Source organism: Podarcis muralis, chromosome 10 (genome assembly GCF_964188315.1).
Source record: "Podarcis muralis chromosome 10, rPodMur119.hap1.1, whole genome shotgun sequence".
Classification (NCBI taxonomy): domain Eukaryota; kingdom Metazoa; phylum Chordata; class Lepidosauria; order Squamata; family Lacertidae; genus Podarcis; species Podarcis muralis.
The window spans coordinates 6,867,369-6,885,801 of NC_135664.1; the positions used below are offsets into that span (position 1 = coordinate 6,867,369).

The 18,433-nt window shown below is 43.0% G+C and overlaps 1 protein-coding gene across 2 annotated transcripts in view; it reads right to left on the reverse strand.

The window, feature by feature from the left end:
• RELN (reelin) overlaps positions 1 to 18,433 on the reverse strand; it is a 304,253-nt gene that overhangs the window by 100,823 nt on the left and 184,997 nt on the right. For both annotated transcript variants that reach the window (XM_077935775.1, XM_077935774.1), the window contains 4 exons: positions 18,103 to 18,264; positions 12,966 to 13,202; positions 4,193 to 4,385; positions 407 to 519 (listed from right to left, as the gene is read on the reverse strand). In XM_077935775.1, coding sequence (XP_077791901.1) covers positions 407 to 519; positions 4,193 to 4,385; positions 12,966 to 13,202; positions 18,103 to 18,264 — 705 coding nt within the window. The remainder of the gene's footprint in view (positions 1 to 406; positions 520 to 4,192; positions 4,386 to 12,965; positions 13,203 to 18,102; positions 18,265 to 18,433) is intronic.

An 18,433-nucleotide genomic window follows, 5' to 3' on the forward strand; every position in this document is an offset into this window, starting at 1 on the left:
TTTTAAAGGGCACCTTTTGGATGTCTTGGGTAGGGAGTCACAATAGGCTTTTGGCATCACAAAATCACAGTAGAGGCTAGTGGGAGTGGTCAGAAAAAATATTTTAAATATTTTAAATATTTTAAAATATGTAGAATCAAGGTGGGTGTTTCTGATGAGAGCGTATTGTAGACTTAAGTCTTTTGTAATAAACAACTTATTTGAAAAACATAAAATAAATAATATAAATAAAATAAAATAAAATAAAATAAAATAAAATGGAAGCTTCCAATAACAGAACAGCATGACTGATATAACTCTATAAATGTAATTGGGCCATAAAGGTAATTTGGACAACCCTCATATTTGCATGAATATGCAAGGATATGTTCATTAGGCTATGTTCATTAGGAAAAGCAGATATTACCATGTTTTCTGAGGTAAAAGTACTGTGATTCTCCTCCACTTCGTATATTCACTGGAATGGTAGATGCTTGCTGGTGTAAACTCCTGGCAGCTAGGCATACTTGGAAGACATTCCTTAAGGCGGAAAGGGGCGGAGGACAGGACACACAAGAATATCAGGATTAACGTGAAGACATTAAAATTAACTTTTTTTAAAAAAAAAGGTGTGAAGGTTATTTAACCAATAACATTCACTACAAGGGAGGGGAACACCAGACTTCCCTCTTTGGTCCTTGGGACGCTACAGAGGCCACACGCCATCCTCAGAGACATCCTTTCCCCTCAGGGCTCCCCCCTCATGGGCCTTGCTTCCCTTTCTGCTTTTGCAGAAGGAATAATTTATTCCTTGGCTTGACAAAGGCTTGGGAGGAGTTTGAGAGTGCATAAAAGCTAGCCTCCTTTTGCCCCTGACCCCACCTGCTGATAGTTTGTGCCCCCTGGAAAGTTACCCTGAAGTGAATGTATTCCTCAGGCTGAAATGGGTTCCCAATCCTGCGCTACAATATTTCTGGCATGAATAAAATACATCATAAGGCATCAAAACATTACCCTTTCATCCAGGGATAGACCATTTCTGTTAAGTTGTGGGTGAACATATCAGACGACGCAGCGATTCTTCAAACAGCTCTTGTTTATTCACAGGCCAGGACAGAACTGAAGGGTTCAGCCAGCCTGCTTATATAGAGCTCCACTACAACGCAACTGTAACAACTTTCTGTAACTATCCAATTACTGAACGTCACTTTCAATCCCTTATTTGCATATGTGGACCTGAGTGAAAACTATCTATAGTATCCCCCTGCTGGCCCAGGATGAGAACTTCAGTACATAACAATTTCTAGATTCTCTGGGGCCATTCTATACCTCAGACATTGCTTCTGGGGTCAGCCCTCCCACAGATGGAGCTATAATAAAGTTGGAATTATCCAGTACAGTGGTGCCCCGCAAGACGAACGCCTCGCAAGACGGAAAACCCGCTAGACGAAAGGGTTTTCCGTTTTGGAGGCGCTTCGCAAAACGAATTTCCCTATGGGCTTGCTTCGCAAGACGAAAGCCCATAGGGAAATCTCCGGGACAGCGGGGAAGCACAGCGCGTCTTCCCCACTGTCCTCGGACCTCCTCCGAAGCCTGGCGGCGGGGTGGGGACACCTCCTCCCGCCGCCGCCGGGCTTCGGAAGGCTCCTCCGAAGCCGGGCGGCGGGGCGGGGCGGGAACACCTCCTCCCGCCGCCCGGCTTCGGAACGATGCTCCGAAGCCGGGCGGCGGGGCGGGAACACCTCCTCCCGCCGCCCAGCTTCGGAACGATGCTCCGAAGCCGGGCGGCGGGGCCACGAAGCCTGGGCGCGCTGATCTCAGCGCGCGCAGGCTTCGGCATGCTGGCAACTCTCCGCAAGCAGCTCTGCCTTCAAAAGCCGTTCGGGACAGCGGAGAAACGCGCTGCCTTTCTCCGCTCTCCCGGGAAGGCAGGCAGGGGGGAGCAAAGACTTTCGCCCCCCGCCCGCCTTCAGAAGAGGTCCAGGATCTCTTCTGAAGGTGGGCGGGGGGCGAAAGTCTTTGCTCCCCCCCGCCTGCCTTCAAAAGCCGTCCAGACAGCGGAGAAACGCGCTGCCTTTCTCCGCTCTCCTGGGAAGGCAGGCAGGGGGGAGCAAAGACTTTTGCCCCCCGCCGGCCTTCAGAAGACGTCCAGGACCTTTTCTGAAGGCTGGCGGGGGGCAAAAGTCTTTGTCCCCCCTCCCTGCCTTCCCAGGGGCTTTTAAATCACCCCGGACAGGGAGAAGTCCTCCGCTGTCCCGGGCGATTTTAAAATGCCGCCTGCCAGCATTTTAAGATCGCCCCGGACAGCGGAGAAGCCCTCCGCTGTCCCGGGGTTTTTTAAAATGCTGGGGGTGGGAAGAATAGCCCTTGTCCCCCCCCAGCCTTCAGAAGAGGTCGGGGGACAGACTGTCCCCGGACCTGGTCTGAAGGCGGTTTCCATAGGAACGCATTAAGTGATTTTCAATGCATTCCTATGGGAAACCGTGCATCGCAAGACGAAAAACTCGCAAGACGAAGAGACTTGCAGAACGAATTAATTTCGTCTTGCGAGGCACCACTGTACTGGCAGGATAAAGTTGCCTTGAGGGTTGGATTCTTTCCATGTTTCATTGGAGTAATACCTGAGCTTCCCCAGAGGCGGTTTTAGGGTAGCAAAACTGGTTCGGCCACACTGGGCACTGCACTACACTACACTGCAGGGAGTGGTACAACAAAACTGTAAAATGGATCACAAGAGACTGGAGGCGGGGGGCCACCAAATTTTAGTGTCACACAAGGCACCACTGAAATTTGAGAGCCCAAAGTCCGCCATTGGCATCCTGCAGATTGTGCATGAAATCTAGAAATACTAAGGCGAATGTAAATCAATAGAACTCAGGGTACTGACTGAGTGCTTGCCCCACAGATGCCTGTGGGGTGTAAATGTGTCTTATTTTTCTCTAGATCGCAGTTGTGTTTTCCTACAGGAAAACTTATTACAGGGGTCAGCAAACTTTTCCAGCAGGGGACCAGTCCACTGTCCCTCAGACCTTGTGGGGGGCCGGACTATATTTTGAAGAATAAAATGAACAAATTCCTATGCCCCACAAATAACCCAGAGATGCCTTTTAAATAAAAGCACACATTCTACTCATGTAAAAACACCAGGCAGGCCCCACAAATAACCCAGGCAAGCATTTAAAATAAAAGGACACATTCTACTCATGTAAAAACACGCTGATTCCTGGACCGTCCGCAGGCCTAATTGGTGCGGATCTGGCCCCTGGGCCTTAGTTTGCCTACCCATGGTTTAAGCTATTGTGTAATAGCCAGCCAAGATAATAAATCTGGTCTGTTTCAATTAACCACAATTTAACCTAACAAAGACTTGTCTTTTGGCGCACATCAATAAATTGTTAGTGCTAAACCGGTAGCATGTGCTTCCGGTCGCTTCCTTATCTCCAAACCAGAGGGAGAGGAGAGGACAGAATGTGTGAACTCGACATATCAGCAGGCTTGATCACATAATGCTCAATGGCGGGTTAGCTTTATGTCCACACTGTTGCAATGAAGCCAAGCAAACCTCAGGCTTGTGCATTCACCTCTCTCCTCCATTGAGGTGTCTGGAAGAGAGATTTCACTAGCATTTATTTTCTGTTTCCCTTCAATTTGGCTTGTTGTGTCATCTGGACCAGGGACAATACAGTGGTGCCTCGCAAGACGAAAAGAATCCGTTCCACGATTCTCTTCGTCTAGCGGTTTTTTCGTCTTGTGAAGCAACCCCATTAGCGGCTAAGCGGATTAGCGCTATTAGCGGTTTAGCGGCTTAGCGGCTATTAAAGGCTTAGTTGCTAAAAGGCTATTAACGGCTTAGCAGCTTAGAAAAAGGGGGGGAGCGAGAAAAAAATGGCGAGACTCGCAAGACGTTTTCGTCTTGCGAAGCAAGCCCATAGGGAAATTCGTCTTGCGAAGCATTCGTCTTGCAGGTTTTCCGTCTTGCGAGGCATTCGTCTTGCAGGGCACCACTGTAGTTTATATAGCAAACTCTGGTCAGTTTAACAAGCCAGGTTCAGGAACCACTGTTTGCAGTTGGGCTGTTTTGAAATTAAGCAGAGTTGCTACAAGCCAGACAGCGCAACAAGCCCAAGACCAACGCACACAGCTTGCGCACATAGTAGTAAACCATGTTTTAGTGTTAAGTGTGAACTGGGCTGCCTTCTTTGATTGGACTTACCTCTTGAACCAGATGCCAAGTAAGACCATGGTTAGTAGAGTATTCCAGCTTTACTTGGTTGTCCATGTGAGGCCTGTAGGGCTGCCCACAGCCCATGACCAAGTTGAACTGTAGCATATAGGACGCTCCAATTTGCATAGACTGTGTTTCCACGTACCGCATGCTAGAAGCTAGCTTAGAGTCTCCTGTAAAACTGGAAGAAATAAGGATTTGCTTTAAAAAATAGTTGAGAAGCAGCAGCTACTCATGACCATGACACTTTTAGTTTAGTTATACCTGTTGTTATTTTTTCTCACAGCATGAAGGCGCATGCTGTGGGCATGAAGAAGTGAAGACCTGTGGTTCATAAAATTACAAAAAGCAATGAATATTATAGGTCAAGAAAATAATTAGCTGGATTCTGTATGCTGCTGGGTCACTAAGAATACAGACAGGGAAGAATGCTACACACTAGGAAGTAAAGTGGTAGAAAAAATATCTTTGATTTTGAAAGGCTATCTGCTGTTTATTATTAAGTAGAAACTGGGACCACAATAGTGTTAAGAAGCAGTTTTACTGAAATAAGTGCGGGATCATTTTTGGTATAAAATCTGTGGTGCCTTTCAGTGAATGAATTATGCTGAATTAGACCATATCTATTCAGAAGGACGTCCCATTAAATTCAATGGGGCTTTCTCCCAGTTACATTGAGATGACTGCAGTCTCAGGACTCATCTATACAGCTGCAAATAAAATGTTTTGTGTTGTAAAGAGCATTATACAAATGTGACACTAGATGGCAATGGTGAGCTATGACAAATTCAATATATTTTTCAGAACTTTTTTTTAAAAAAACAACAACATTTTCACAACATTTTTTATATGTGTCTAGATTCCACCTCAGTTAAGTAGAGTTTCCTATCAGGTCCTGAAGTCCCCTCCTCTCAGGGTTCTCCCATTTTTGGTACTGTCTTCCACTTTTTCTTCTTACAGTTTTCTTCTGATTATAGTCTGCCTCTTGCTCACTCAGCAGCAATGCCCTTAAGCTTCAAACTGCTTGTCCCCTGAGTTTCAGGCTCTGAGACTCAGGAGTCCTGGCAACCACATAGTGTGGGACCTTTTTTTCAGGGACGTAAAGGTAAAGGAAAAGGGACCCCTGACCATTAGGTCCAGTCGTGGCTGACTCTGGGGTTGCGGCGCTCATCTCGCTTTATTGGCCGAGGGAGCCAGCGTACAGCTTCCGGGTCATGTGGCCAGCATGACTAAGCCGCTTCTGGCGAACCAGAGCAGCGCACGGAAACACCGTTTACCTTCTCGCCGGAGCGGTACCTATTTATCTACTTGCACTTTGACATGCTTTCGAACTGCTAGGTTGGCAGGAGCAGGGATCGAGCAACGAGAGCTCACTCCGTCATGGGGATTTGAACCACCGACCTTCTAATCGGCAAGTCCTAGGCTCTGTGGTTTAACCCACAGTGCTACGCCACCCGCGTCCCCTTCAGGGGCGTAGCCAGTGTAAATATTCTGTTCTTCTAAGAGAACAGTAGCAGCACTGGGATTAGCACTAAAGGGACCTTGCTGCCTAAAATTTAACTCAGCATGTACCTTCGAGCTTTAGTAGGTTATGTTGAAAAATCAACATTTTAAAAGGAAATATTAAATTGGTTGGGCATTGCTATGCCCGAGAAGCTTAAGAACGCATGCTCTGAACAGCCAGAGTTTGCCTACTTCCTTACATGTGCTTTGCTGGTTGACAGCTGCCATTTTGGGGCAGAAACCATGGAGAGAGGGAGGGGGGAAAGAGATTGGACAAATAAGAGAGCAGGAGAGATCGGACAAATCCGTTTTCCCTTTGTCTCTCTTTCACTGGTCGGGTGCAGCTATTTTAGGAAGAAACCATTGTGGGTGGAGGGAGAGTCACAGATTAGAAATGTCCCCATAGGAAATTCGGGAAATTGTCAGCTCGTTATGTGACTGCTACCCTAACAAATGAATTCCTGGGGCCTGCATGTACTGCTTGTCTGATAATAAAATAAATGAAAATCACTCAGGACACACACACACAATTTAATAATGTAAGGCTAAATAAGAATCACATGAGACAAACAACAATGAACTTAAAGCAAACACCTTTGGGGAAGGGTTCCCCCCCTCCCCCGATTCTGATAAGAACAAGCAAACAACACTAGACTCTGAAGCAAGCAACAAGAAGATTAAATCAGAAGGATAATGAAAATACTACATGGTTTTAAATGAAAGGATGGGAAACAGGACAGCATTGGACTTAAACAACGGAAAGTCTCGCTCCAACTGCTGCACCATAACTCTTTAAATAATGAAAACAAAAAAAATTCCTTCCAGTAGCACCTTAAAGACCAACCAAGTTAGTTCTTGGTATGAGCTTTCGTGTGCATGCACACTTCTTCAGATACCATTTTGAAGAAGTGTGCATGCACACGAAAGCTCATACCAAGAACTAACTTAGTTGGTCTTTAAGGTGCTACTGGAAGGAATTTTTTTTGTTTTGACTATGGCAGACCGACACGGCTACTTATCTGTATCTTTAAATAATGTTCCTGCTCCTCAGAAAACAGGAAAACTGCAAGATGCACATGAGATCAGAGCTATTTACTTGTTTCAACATCATTCCCCCAAAGCACTGGGACTGGAGAACCCTGATAAAATGATTCCCTTTGATTGTAAGCAAGACCTGTCCGTCACAATGGAGCTGCCCCTTCTCCTCTCCTACCTTGGTGTTTTCCTTATATGGTAAGCCAAGTTACATTAGTAAGACACCTGTCTGCAGCATTGTCTGAATTGCCGAGCTGCCACAAAGTGCTTTGGGGGGGGGGGTTCCTGCTTTGATTCAGGGTGCCTCATACAGATCCTGCTTTGCCTCTGAGAAGCTGAAGACCCTCCAAAGCTCCCCTGATTGGCTCGGGATTTGGGATTTGTCTGCATCTTCTACGTGGCTAAAATATATCAGGCTGAATAATAAACTGGATTTCTCTGTGTTGGTCAATCCACTATATATTCTTGCCTTCTTTTATGTTCATTGCACTGGATATATATCCGGGGTGGGTGGGTAGAATAACTTTGATGCCTTCTAAGTGCTGGGAGTTTCTCCCCCTGCCCTCTCAACTCCTAAATACTAAGAAAGCACAATCTCTTTGTCTCATAGGCCATTGTTAAAGGATCAAAAAACGATCAAAGAAGGTATGTTATGCAGGGACCATACTATGATATGCGAAAAGATGCTTTTTAAAAAACAACAACAGTACCTTTTCATAGTTTCGTTTTATGCCTACAGATTGCCGGTAGCATGAAAGACACTGACTCTATTCCCTCTCTCATTTCTTCCTTCTATAACTCTCCAGTGTACCTGCCTACTGCTGATTTTTACTGCTGGATTCCCGACCCCCTCTTCCTTTGTGTGAAAAAACATATGCTTAGAATCAATTTGAGCACTGTCAGAAGGTAGCCAAATATATTGGCTGCATCATAAAAGAAGAGTGATCAAATGCTCTCCAGAAACAAGGAACCAAGAGGATGTTTGTTATAAACATTCTTCTGGGAAATGAATTCTACTCGTACATTTAATTAAATGATGTGCACACTCAGAAATAGTCAACTTCTTTGGGTATTCCCAAAGTAATCAGTCCACCTGCAAGCACTGTAGACTAATTGGCACATGTGGGGATAATAGCATAAGAAAATGTACAGGGACTTTCACAACCACTGCACTTTTGAATCCATTACTTTCAATAACAATGGAAACCCCTGTGAATACAGATAAATTGTTGTTGGACAAATCGAGCATGTTAACATAAGAGATTGCAGATTCCCACAGTCAACCTTGTCGTTTTGCCTCAGAAGATAGCAAAGTTTTTATAACAGGGAGGTGGTTTTTTTGGTCATGTCTGATTCACTTGCCTTAACCTCTAAGGACCTCAATACATATGTGAAGTTTCATATATGGAATTTCACACAAGTAATAGTACCATAGAATCATAGAATAGAATCATAGAGTTGGAATAGACCACAAGGGCCATCGAGTCCAACCCCCTGCCAAGCAGGAAACACCATCAGAGCACTCCTGACATATGGTTGTCAAGCCTCTGCTTAAAGACCTCCAAAGAAGGAGACTCCACCACACTCCTTGGCAGCAAATTCCACTGTCGAACAGCTCTTACTGTCAGCTCTTACTACCAGCTCTTACGAACAGCTCTTACTACCAGCATCCATGGAGCTCAGTACATCATCCAGAAACACTGGATGGGAGTGTGAAAATGCTTTTCTGTATTTAGCAGATTAGCCATTAATACAAGGGGGAAATCTGAATTAGGATACCATTGTGAACCATTAGTAGTAGCCATGGTTACTACCACCTAGCTCCTTTTAGGAAAAGCTGAGCCACCATCACGTAGATCACTGCAGCTATTGGATGTACTGATACACAAATCTGATTTCTTTGGAGATTCATTCATTCATTCTTTCATTCATTGCTATTGTAATATATTTATACAAATCTCTATGCAAATGCTCACAGAACTTTAAAATTAACAAGTGCCTCCCCACTTAAGCAAACTGGAAATAATTCCAGCATGATTTTGTACAAACCTAAGTTATTACTTCATATGCCTACAGTAACAGGAAAAAACACAGCCCTTATCCACTGTGTATAGTTCAATCACTCTAGTTTTCAAAGGTGATCTGGGCTGTTCATATTATTATTATTATTATTATTATTATTATTATTATTATTATTACTACTACCACCAAATATTGGTCTGAATGTTAATGGATAATTAATGGAACAAGTTACTTTATAGTTTGAGCTAATTTCCATCCATTAGGCAGCAGTAAAGGAGAGGAAATACTTTAGTGGGAAAATATATAAAAGCTTTTATAAATGCCAGAGCTTAAATCTTGAAGCAGAAATAGATTCTGCTTTACAAATTCCTGTCGACAAAGGGAAACCCACCATATAATTATAAGCATTCCCCCCCCTCTTGAAATTGTGCTTTAAGATGACATGGTGTAAAATGATTTATAGCATATTGACTACAGTTCTTCTAATGAAAAAGCAATTGTCAGAGTTCTCCCAGGAGAACACTCTTCATGCCATAGCAATCCATGCTCATGGAAAGTCATGAGTTAGAAAATGAGAAGCAAATGGACTCACAGCTGGGAGAAGCCAACAATAATTAATTTAACTACCAGCCGTTTGCACAGACCTGATATAAGTAAAAAATTTCCCTTGAGACATGCAAGGTCAGGGAAGGGAATAGTTCACATCTCACAAAGCACCCAAAGAATATTTATACAGCCCAATAATTTAAGTGCGCACAATGCTTTTCTGTCCAATTCAGCAATAATCAACCAATAATCAACCAAGAAGAGAAGGCTGCAGAGTAATTAGCACTGTAGTTTCTTGTTTGGACTTACAGGGGGAGCGGGGGGAAACCAAAAGAAGAAAAGAAGAAAAAACAAGAAAAGAACTTTTACCTTGCCACCTAATAAAAAAAGCCCATCAAAAAAATCCCCACATATGCTGTGCCAATCTAAGGAGACCAGAGGAAAAGCAATGGCATTAAAGGCCTTTCATGCCAACTCTTTGATGAAAATGATGCAAACAGTTTGAGCATGGCCATGTTGTTTCATTTTAATGAGCAGTGAGTACTTCCATTGTCCTTATTAAAGTGGTTAATGCAGTTTCAACAGCCTCATTATCACTGCCAAAGCACATTTTACGTTGTTCTCGCAGCCAAGTCAACTCCTTTTAGTTTGAGAGGTGATCAGAAAGTCAAATCAGACTGTTCAAAATCTACTTGTTAATAAAAGTCCTGGCGTGTTAGGCCTTGGTGCCCTTGGGCCAACAGTTCTATTATTTACTGTTTTCTCTTAATCACAATGATTCCAGTTTCTCAAAGCAAATTATTCATTACATAGCAAATCCATAGCAGGGGAAAAATCTTGATTAGAGATGGATGAACGTTTACTGGGTGGTTTGATGAAAGCAGAAAAATAAAGTTCTTGTAATCAGGCTTGGAGCCTTCATGTTTGAATCAGGATACCTTTCAACTTTATTTGAACAGATGCTGACAATTAATGGAAAATAACTTTTCACCATACCAGTCCTAATGCATTAGTAATACTAGTACATAAAGTTTATGCTAATGCAATATTCATATGCAAGTGCATTATGAAATAAAACCTTCAAAGGCAACTGAAACATGGCTTAATAAAACTGATTCTTTCCATTGGTGCATTATACTGCTTTGTTTCATAATAATAATATCTTAAGTGCTGGATCCACAATTAGTCTTGATCAGCAGTCATCAAGTTTTACCTCACCTGGGCCAGTTCACTCCCGTGGAGATCACTCCGTGGGCCGGATTGCATCTGCGCAGACGCGATTTCCGGTGCCATGGAAGCGAGTCCGTGCTACGCCGGTTTAGCGCAGCACACAGGGATTCGCTGAGCGGGCGGCTTGGTTCAGGGGCGGCTCCTGGGCTGTTTAAACGACCCCCGTGGGCCACTTGTGGCCCATGCACCGCAGGTTGCCAACCCCTGGTCTAGATGCAAGTAGTCATGCCTAATTTGAAACTCCACTGATTTCAGTGTGTCTACTTTAGGCATGACAAGCCCATCTGGGTCTAACCCTACATTCCAGTGTGAAAGAACCTATATACCGGAATCTGTATAACACACACATATTTCCTCCCCAGAAGTACTATTCACTGGGTCTTACTCACACTCCTCAGTAAATAAAACAAGCATAGTCTCATACATGGAAATATCCATTCAGAAGTTATTTACTTACTTACTTACTTACTTACTTACTTACTTACTTACTTACTTACTAAGAAACCCTCCCATACAAAGCAGCTTTCAGCTTTGTAATCTCTCACTTTCGCTTTACGGAAGTACCAGTGTCCTCACTACAGATCACCCTTTATTCAATAGATTCACTCTTGTCATAAAATTCACAAGAAATGCATGTGATAAGAATGTTCATAAGTGGAAAAACATGAATAAGAGTTAAAGCTACTTTGCACAGAAAATCAAACAAAATTTCTTTGTGTGCCTTCTCCACCAGAGGTCCAGAGGGTGGTAACACGAGAACGGACCTTTTTTGCAGGAGCTCCCCATATGTGGGATGCTCTCCCCAGGGAGGCTTGCCTAGCACCTTCATCTTTAGGTGCCAGCCAAAAACATTTCTCTTTGACCAGGCCTATGTCCTTTGAAATGTGTTTGTGGGGAGGGTGTCTTTGTTTTTATTCTTACTCTTATTGTGTAATTGATGTTCTCATTTTGTATTTTTATATTTTGAACGGCCCTGTAATCTTTGGATGAAGGGCAGAATAAAAATAAAAACTCCTAATACGCATTCTGCATATTGTTGCCACAGTCCATCTTTACAATGTACAGTAATGCAATGGAAAGCATTATGGAGGTGGTTCGATAACTGATCTGCCACTGCGATACTCCAATATAGCAAAATACGACCTATCTGATATACAGTAACAGGATTTTGTAATGAGACAGCAGCTGGCAAGTAGATATTACATATCCCACACTATGGGGATGTTGGCAAAAACACTGGGGGAAAAATATTCATGGGAGTACGTTTATGAGTTTTCCATACAGAGACCATTTTATATCTGAAAACTGCTGGGAACTTATCCATCCACAGTAAAAACCTTTCAAAACCCCATTGGATTCAATGGGGGTAGAGAGATAAATAGGTGTTTAATTGTCCCATTACATTGCTAGACCTTAGAAGTGCTTAGATTTGGCTAGATCATATATCCCTTGAATAGAATTGTTGCCCAATAAAAGGTAAAGGTAAAGGTACCCCTGCCCGTACGGGCCAGTCTTGACAGACTCTAGGGTTGTGCGCCCATCTCACTTAAGAGGCCGGGGGCCAGCGCTGTCCGGAGACACTTCCGGGTCACGTGGCCAGCGTGACATCGCTGCTCTGGCGAGCCAGAGCCGCACACGGAAACGCCGTTTACCTTCCCGCTAGTAAGCGGTCCCTATTTATCTACTTGCACCCGGGGGTGCTTTCGAACTGCTAGGTTGGCAGGCGCTGGGACCGAACAACGGGAGCGCACCCCGCCGTGGGGATTCGAACCGCCGACCTTTTGATCGGCAAGCCCTAGGCGCTGAGGCTTTTACCCACAGCGCCACCCGCGTCCCTTTGTTGCCCAATAGGTCCTGCTAAATACAAAAGATTAAGTAGCTACACAGAAAACTCTTTATCAATTGTGTTTTAAGTGTGCCCTCTAATCACGTTATGTCCCATCTCCCTGCCTTAATTTGCATAAATTAATTAATGTAACTGAAGGAAATCAGAGCAGCTAATTATTCTTTAATTTACATCAGTGATCAGTTCCGGATAAACCTCCAACATGTTGCACGCAAAGAAACCATGTGAGCACAGGCTCAGCATCAAGCATAAATCACATTGCATTGCAGTGTAAAATTTACCCCTCATTACATATAGGTCAACGAACACATTGTTGTTCATGTTATGTGCCCAGGGGAAAATGAACAACAAGTAAGAAGAGAGTCATCTGCAGAAATCAATTAGACCTTTTCTACACTCATTAGGATACTTAGAAACATGCTCTATTATCCCCTTTACTTAAAGATTTATATCCATATCCTAAGCATATTTGAGAGCAGTTTTTTACATGATATTAAGTTCTGCTGAGTTTACTGGGGCTTCTACTCAAGCAAGTGAATATAAGAATGAAACTTCACACCAAAAAAACAAAATACTCACCAGAGTGTCCAGTCATGGCCACAATATGGTTGAACATTTCCCAAGTAAAATCCCAGAGACTGAGTAACTTCCACCAAGTTAGTGAAGTCTAGGCTAATACTGTTGAAAAGCACAGAAGTCATGATGATTTCATCAATCGCCCACACGTCCTCGCCTTGAGAAGAATGATATGGCTGCCACCATCGGAACTGAATGCCAAACTGCCTTGCATCTTCTGGTAGCTCCACTGAAATTATTCTTAAAACAAACAAACAAAACGAACTTATTGAAACTGCCATGGTAGAGAAACCTCTTAAATGGTTCTACAAAGCCAATGCCTTTGCATGAGGCCCCTTCATATTTTCCTTCCAATCCCTCCTAAAAACAAACTTCCGTTGACTGCCGTTCTGTTGTCTATTCCTGCTCTGATCCTTATCCCCTATTGTGACCCAAGTCTAAATATGTATAGCTGATTTTGCTCATGGTTTATCACTTGCTACCCTATGTGTCTCCCTCCCTCCTTTCCCCAATATTAAAATTCAGATTGCAAGTTCCTTTTGGCAGGGGCCCTTTCCCCTAATTAATTCTGTGAAATTCAGTGTACACTGACTGCCCTGCATGCGTGTATTTTTTAAAAACCCAATGCAAGGTTGCTATTACTGAGGTTAGTAATATTATACAAGACTACTAAACCAAATGTCATTATGGTAAGGACAAAGCAAACCTTGGTGGAAAGATTACAATTCAAAGCTAAATAAATTAGAAATAAGCAGAGTTAGAGGAGAGCGGAGTGAAAAATACAAGTGATAAAATGTGAATGGCAGAAAGCAGAATTATGTACTAGCTTAAAGCAAATGGAAAAGAATTAGAGTCTTCTCTTGTAGTGTATCACCAGCAAAAGGTAGCTGGCACACATTCAAGAGGTCTCTGGAGATCAATAAATTATGATAGTAAGTAAGATATAGCCAGTAGGTGGGCTGCACTGAATTCTTCAGGAGAACATATTTATGGTGCAGTATATAATTTTATATTAGCTGTCTGAATTTCAACAGGCACAACTAGCACTTTGGGTGTCTAAATCATCCCAGTTATCCATACGGTGGATGTACAATAGCTCCAGGAATATATTTGTTGGAAAAGACTGTCAAAACATATTTAAACAAAACTTGTTTGATCAAATGTGCACGAAGGGGGGGTTTCTTACAGCGCAAGGTTTCCCTGAGCTACATTATACTTACTTTTCCAGGCAACCATTACTAAACTTTGGAACAGGCCTACACAAAAATGGCCAATGTTTCCACAGGAGAAAAATGCAACTTCACTTTTTTTTTCTATAGCAGTTTAACATGTTAAAAGCTCTTCATATGCATGGATAATTCCCAATAATCGTCACAGCTCTTTTAAGGTAAGCCAAAATGACAGTTATTATTATCACCGTACAGCAGACCAAGTATAAGCAACTCTTGCCATCTCTAAATGCTAGCTACAGTCAGGGCCCTACTAGACATTACATAGCATTTCCCATCAGTTTTAAAAACCAAAATCAGGCTTGGCAAGATGGCAATCTGAGCAAAGGAAGGTCATGTGAAGAGAGGCTGCTCTACTTTCCCCCTCATATAATTGTCACTGCCAAATGACCCACAAGCCACTTTCTCATCCATGGGGATGAGGTCTCCCCCCCAGCAGGTGGCAAAGTAGCCTAGAGGATGGATTTAATTTTTTTTGGACAAATATCATGACAGGGGGGAAGGGTTAATCAGCCCCTTGCCCCTTCTTGCTCTTTTTCTGTTAATTACTGCTTCCCAGGCTAATTTCCCACTCAAATAAATGTTTTTTGGGAAGAGACATGGAACTCTAGGTCATGTCTCTGTAGAGGAAAAAACCAAACCCTTTATGCTAGAATTATTCCAAAAGTTGAATTAAAAACCTTTTGTCAGTTTTCCTGCCCCCAGTGTCTTTGGCTACAGCATGTAGCACATGTTATATTCCTTCATTAAACAATTTATTTCTCCATTTGTTTTCATCATAGCACTGACATAACTGTAGACCCAACTGCAGTATTTCTGGAGGAACAATCCCTAGAAAATACTCATTTCTCTAAAACATAAAAACGAACTCCCATCAGAGGATGAGATTGTGTGCAGTTTTGTACTGCCCATGCTTTTCTTTTGCCAGCCAGTCCCATGAGCCTACCACCGTCTTCAAGGCCACTTGATTTCTCGTGACAGCTGTGACAACAAAACCTGCACTTGACAAACTGTGAAGAAAATTAAGAATAATATCGAATTTCCAGGAGCAATTACAGTACACAGCTACAGGGAGCATACATTAATTGCCATGGCAATGACATCTTTGTGAATGTTCCATAAATCAATAACAGCAGATGCCCACATGCAACACGCAAGGTGAGATGTGTGGCAGGACAGCATAAGGAGCATTTGTCTCCATCAATGTACAATTAAATACTGGCAAAAAATGCTTTCAGTATATTTCTACTGAGTCTCTCTGTGTGTTTTCTTATTTTTTCCTTCAAAGAAAACCTGTAAGTAAGTTGGCATAAGTGACTGGCAGTGGGGAATTAATTCATACATTTAGCATTGTGCTCCTTCTTTCCCCCTTGTATGGGCCTTATAATTACCTGAGGTATGTGCTGTTATGTTGCTCTTTGATTCTTCACATACATGCAAAACCTCTTTGCATCTTCACTCATGGCAAATAACAGCACTTTCAGAAAGTGCTTGCTAAGCTGTCTTTGTGAATCTTAATATATGCACTCAAAGTATCTTGTGATATCACATTTATTCTTGCAGACAGAATGTGCTAACTGATTAACAAGAAGACATCAGATGGAACAAGTGACTTTGGAAGTGCTGGAAAAATTAATCCAGAAACAGTGGTTCTAAGGAACAAGAACAGGAGTCCTAATATTTTCTAAATACCCATGGGTATGCCTCTACAAAAGAAAAAATTACATCAGAATTGGTCGGAAAGACAAATTAACCAGCTGATATACTCTGCCATCATGTGACCTCACTGCCACCACACCTCTCCTTCTCCTGGTAAGCAGCACCAACCAGGTTCCAGGAGGATGTTGCTCCATCCCACCAAGTGAGCCACTTATGTTCTCCTGACATGTATGTATACATAGATTTGTAAAGCCTTAAACGGCTCAGGACCGCAATACCTCAAGGACTGCCTCTTTCCATATGAACCTACCCAGACCCTGAGATCATCTTCTGAGACCCTTCTTCATATGCCTCCTCTTCGAGAGGTCCAAGAATGGGCATTCTCTGCAGTGGCTCCATGTCTGTGGAAGGCTCTCCCTAGGGAAGTTTCCCTGGTGCCTTCACTGTACACCTTTAGGCACCAGGCAAAAACATTCCTTTTTAACCAAGCCTTTGGTTGATCTGATTGAAATCCTATGCCCTTTCAAAAAGTGGGGGTTTTTTGGGGAGAGGGTTATTGGGTTGTTGTTGTTGTTATGTATTTTGTGTTTTTATATTATGATTTTGTTCTGTGAAGCACCCTGAGACCTTCAGGTATAGGGTGGTAAAGGTAAAGGGACCCCTGACCATTAGTTCCAGTAGTGGATGACTCTGGGGTTGCGGTGCTCATCTCATTTTATTGGCTGAGGGAGCCGGCGTACAGCTTCTGGGTCATGTGGCCAGCATGACTAAGCTACTTCTGGAGAACCAGAGCAGCGCACGGAAACGCCGTTTACCTTCCCGCCGGAGCGGTACCTATTTATCTACTTGCACTTTGATGTGCTTTTAAACTGCTAGGTTGGCAGGAGCAGGGACCGAGCAACAGGAGCTCATCCCATTGCAGGGATTCGAACCACCGACCTTCTGATCAGCAAGCCCTAGGCTCTGTGGTTTAACCCACAGCACCACAGGATAACTATTCCAATAAAGCCCAAAGTTACTCTGAGTTTAACCCAGCAGCAATTCTGACTATCAAACAGGCAAGTCAAGAAATACCCAGCTAGTCCCTTCTCTGATGACCTGCCGCTGCAGGCAAAGACTAGTTGTAGACCTTTGACCCATAAGTCTGCTAGGTGACCTTGGACTGGTCACTCTGTCTTGATCTAACCTACCTCAAAGGATTATTGTGAGGATAAAGGGGAGGAAGAACCATGTACACACAGCCTTGAGTTCCTGGGATGGAAGGCAGGATAGAGAGCAAATGAATAAATAAATAAAACTGCCTCTTGTTGTGGAATCCATTATACAAAGAATTCAGTGGAAAAGGTACATAAAACTATATAGATTGTTCTGCTGTACTGGCAGCCGCTTTCCTTAATTCATACATTATACATAACATGGAAAATACTTCTAGAATGGAAGTCCCACTTTCAGGAAGGAAATGAAATTCTAAAATCCTCATCACTATCATTATTATCACGCATTGAACAGGGAAAGAAGAGTTGTTACCAGATTGCTCTGGGAAGGCACAAGGGCATAGCCGAGGGGAACTAGGTGTGGGCTCTATGTAGTAAAACCCTTAAATACTGTAGTGCATAATGGGACTGAAGAATAATCGTATGAGAATAAGGCTCCCCAAAATGAAAGGGACCTAATTCTGAGTAGGCATGTATAGGTGGCTTTGACTGTAGTATACAGTGGAACCTCAGGTTACATACGCTTCAGGTTACAGACTCCGCTAACTCAGAAATAGTACCTCAGGCTAAGAACTTTACCTCAGGATGAGAACAGAAATCGCGTGGCGGCAGCGGGAGGCCCCAATAGTTAAAGTGGTGCTTCAGGTTAAGAACAGTTTCAGGTTAAGAACGGACCTCCGGAACGAATTAAGTACTTAACCTGAGGTACCACTGTATTATACTCAGTTGCTGATATTGTTTCCAAAATATGCAGCCTTTCATTACATATACAGTCAATCCATAAATATCTAAGGAGCGCCCACGTTCTCAAATAATATTAAATACAAAACATGAGAAGGGTACAAAAAACCCCACAACAATGAAGGTAATTTGCACAACTGCAGTGATAGTGTATTTTCAATTCAACCAAGAACTCCTACTAAACCGAGTCTGTCAAAATCATCTTAAATACAAGTGCTTCAGCTTAAGTGCGTTATGGATGGGGCTGTAGACTTAACTGGGGAAGCACATCATTCTCCATGAAAATGACTGTTGTACCTTGGTTCATGGTAGTTGAGATAGGAATAATGTTCCAGCAGTTTCCACGTAATCCCATTGTCATATGAATAGTGCAGCAATACTCCTTCTCCAGGCTGATCGGGTGCTTTGCAGGTACTCAGGACGGATTTGCTTCCAAGCCTTAAGGTGAACTGCAGGAACCTAGATAACAAGGGCATGGATCGTTGTAAATTGCAATTTATACAGCACTCTCGTCCTAGAACTATGGTTGTTTTTTTAATCTTAAAAATCTAGACAAGCCAAGGAAAACAATATTTATAGGGTCTTTGTGAAGCTGAAATTGTTTATTCAGTCCAGCAATGCAATGTGG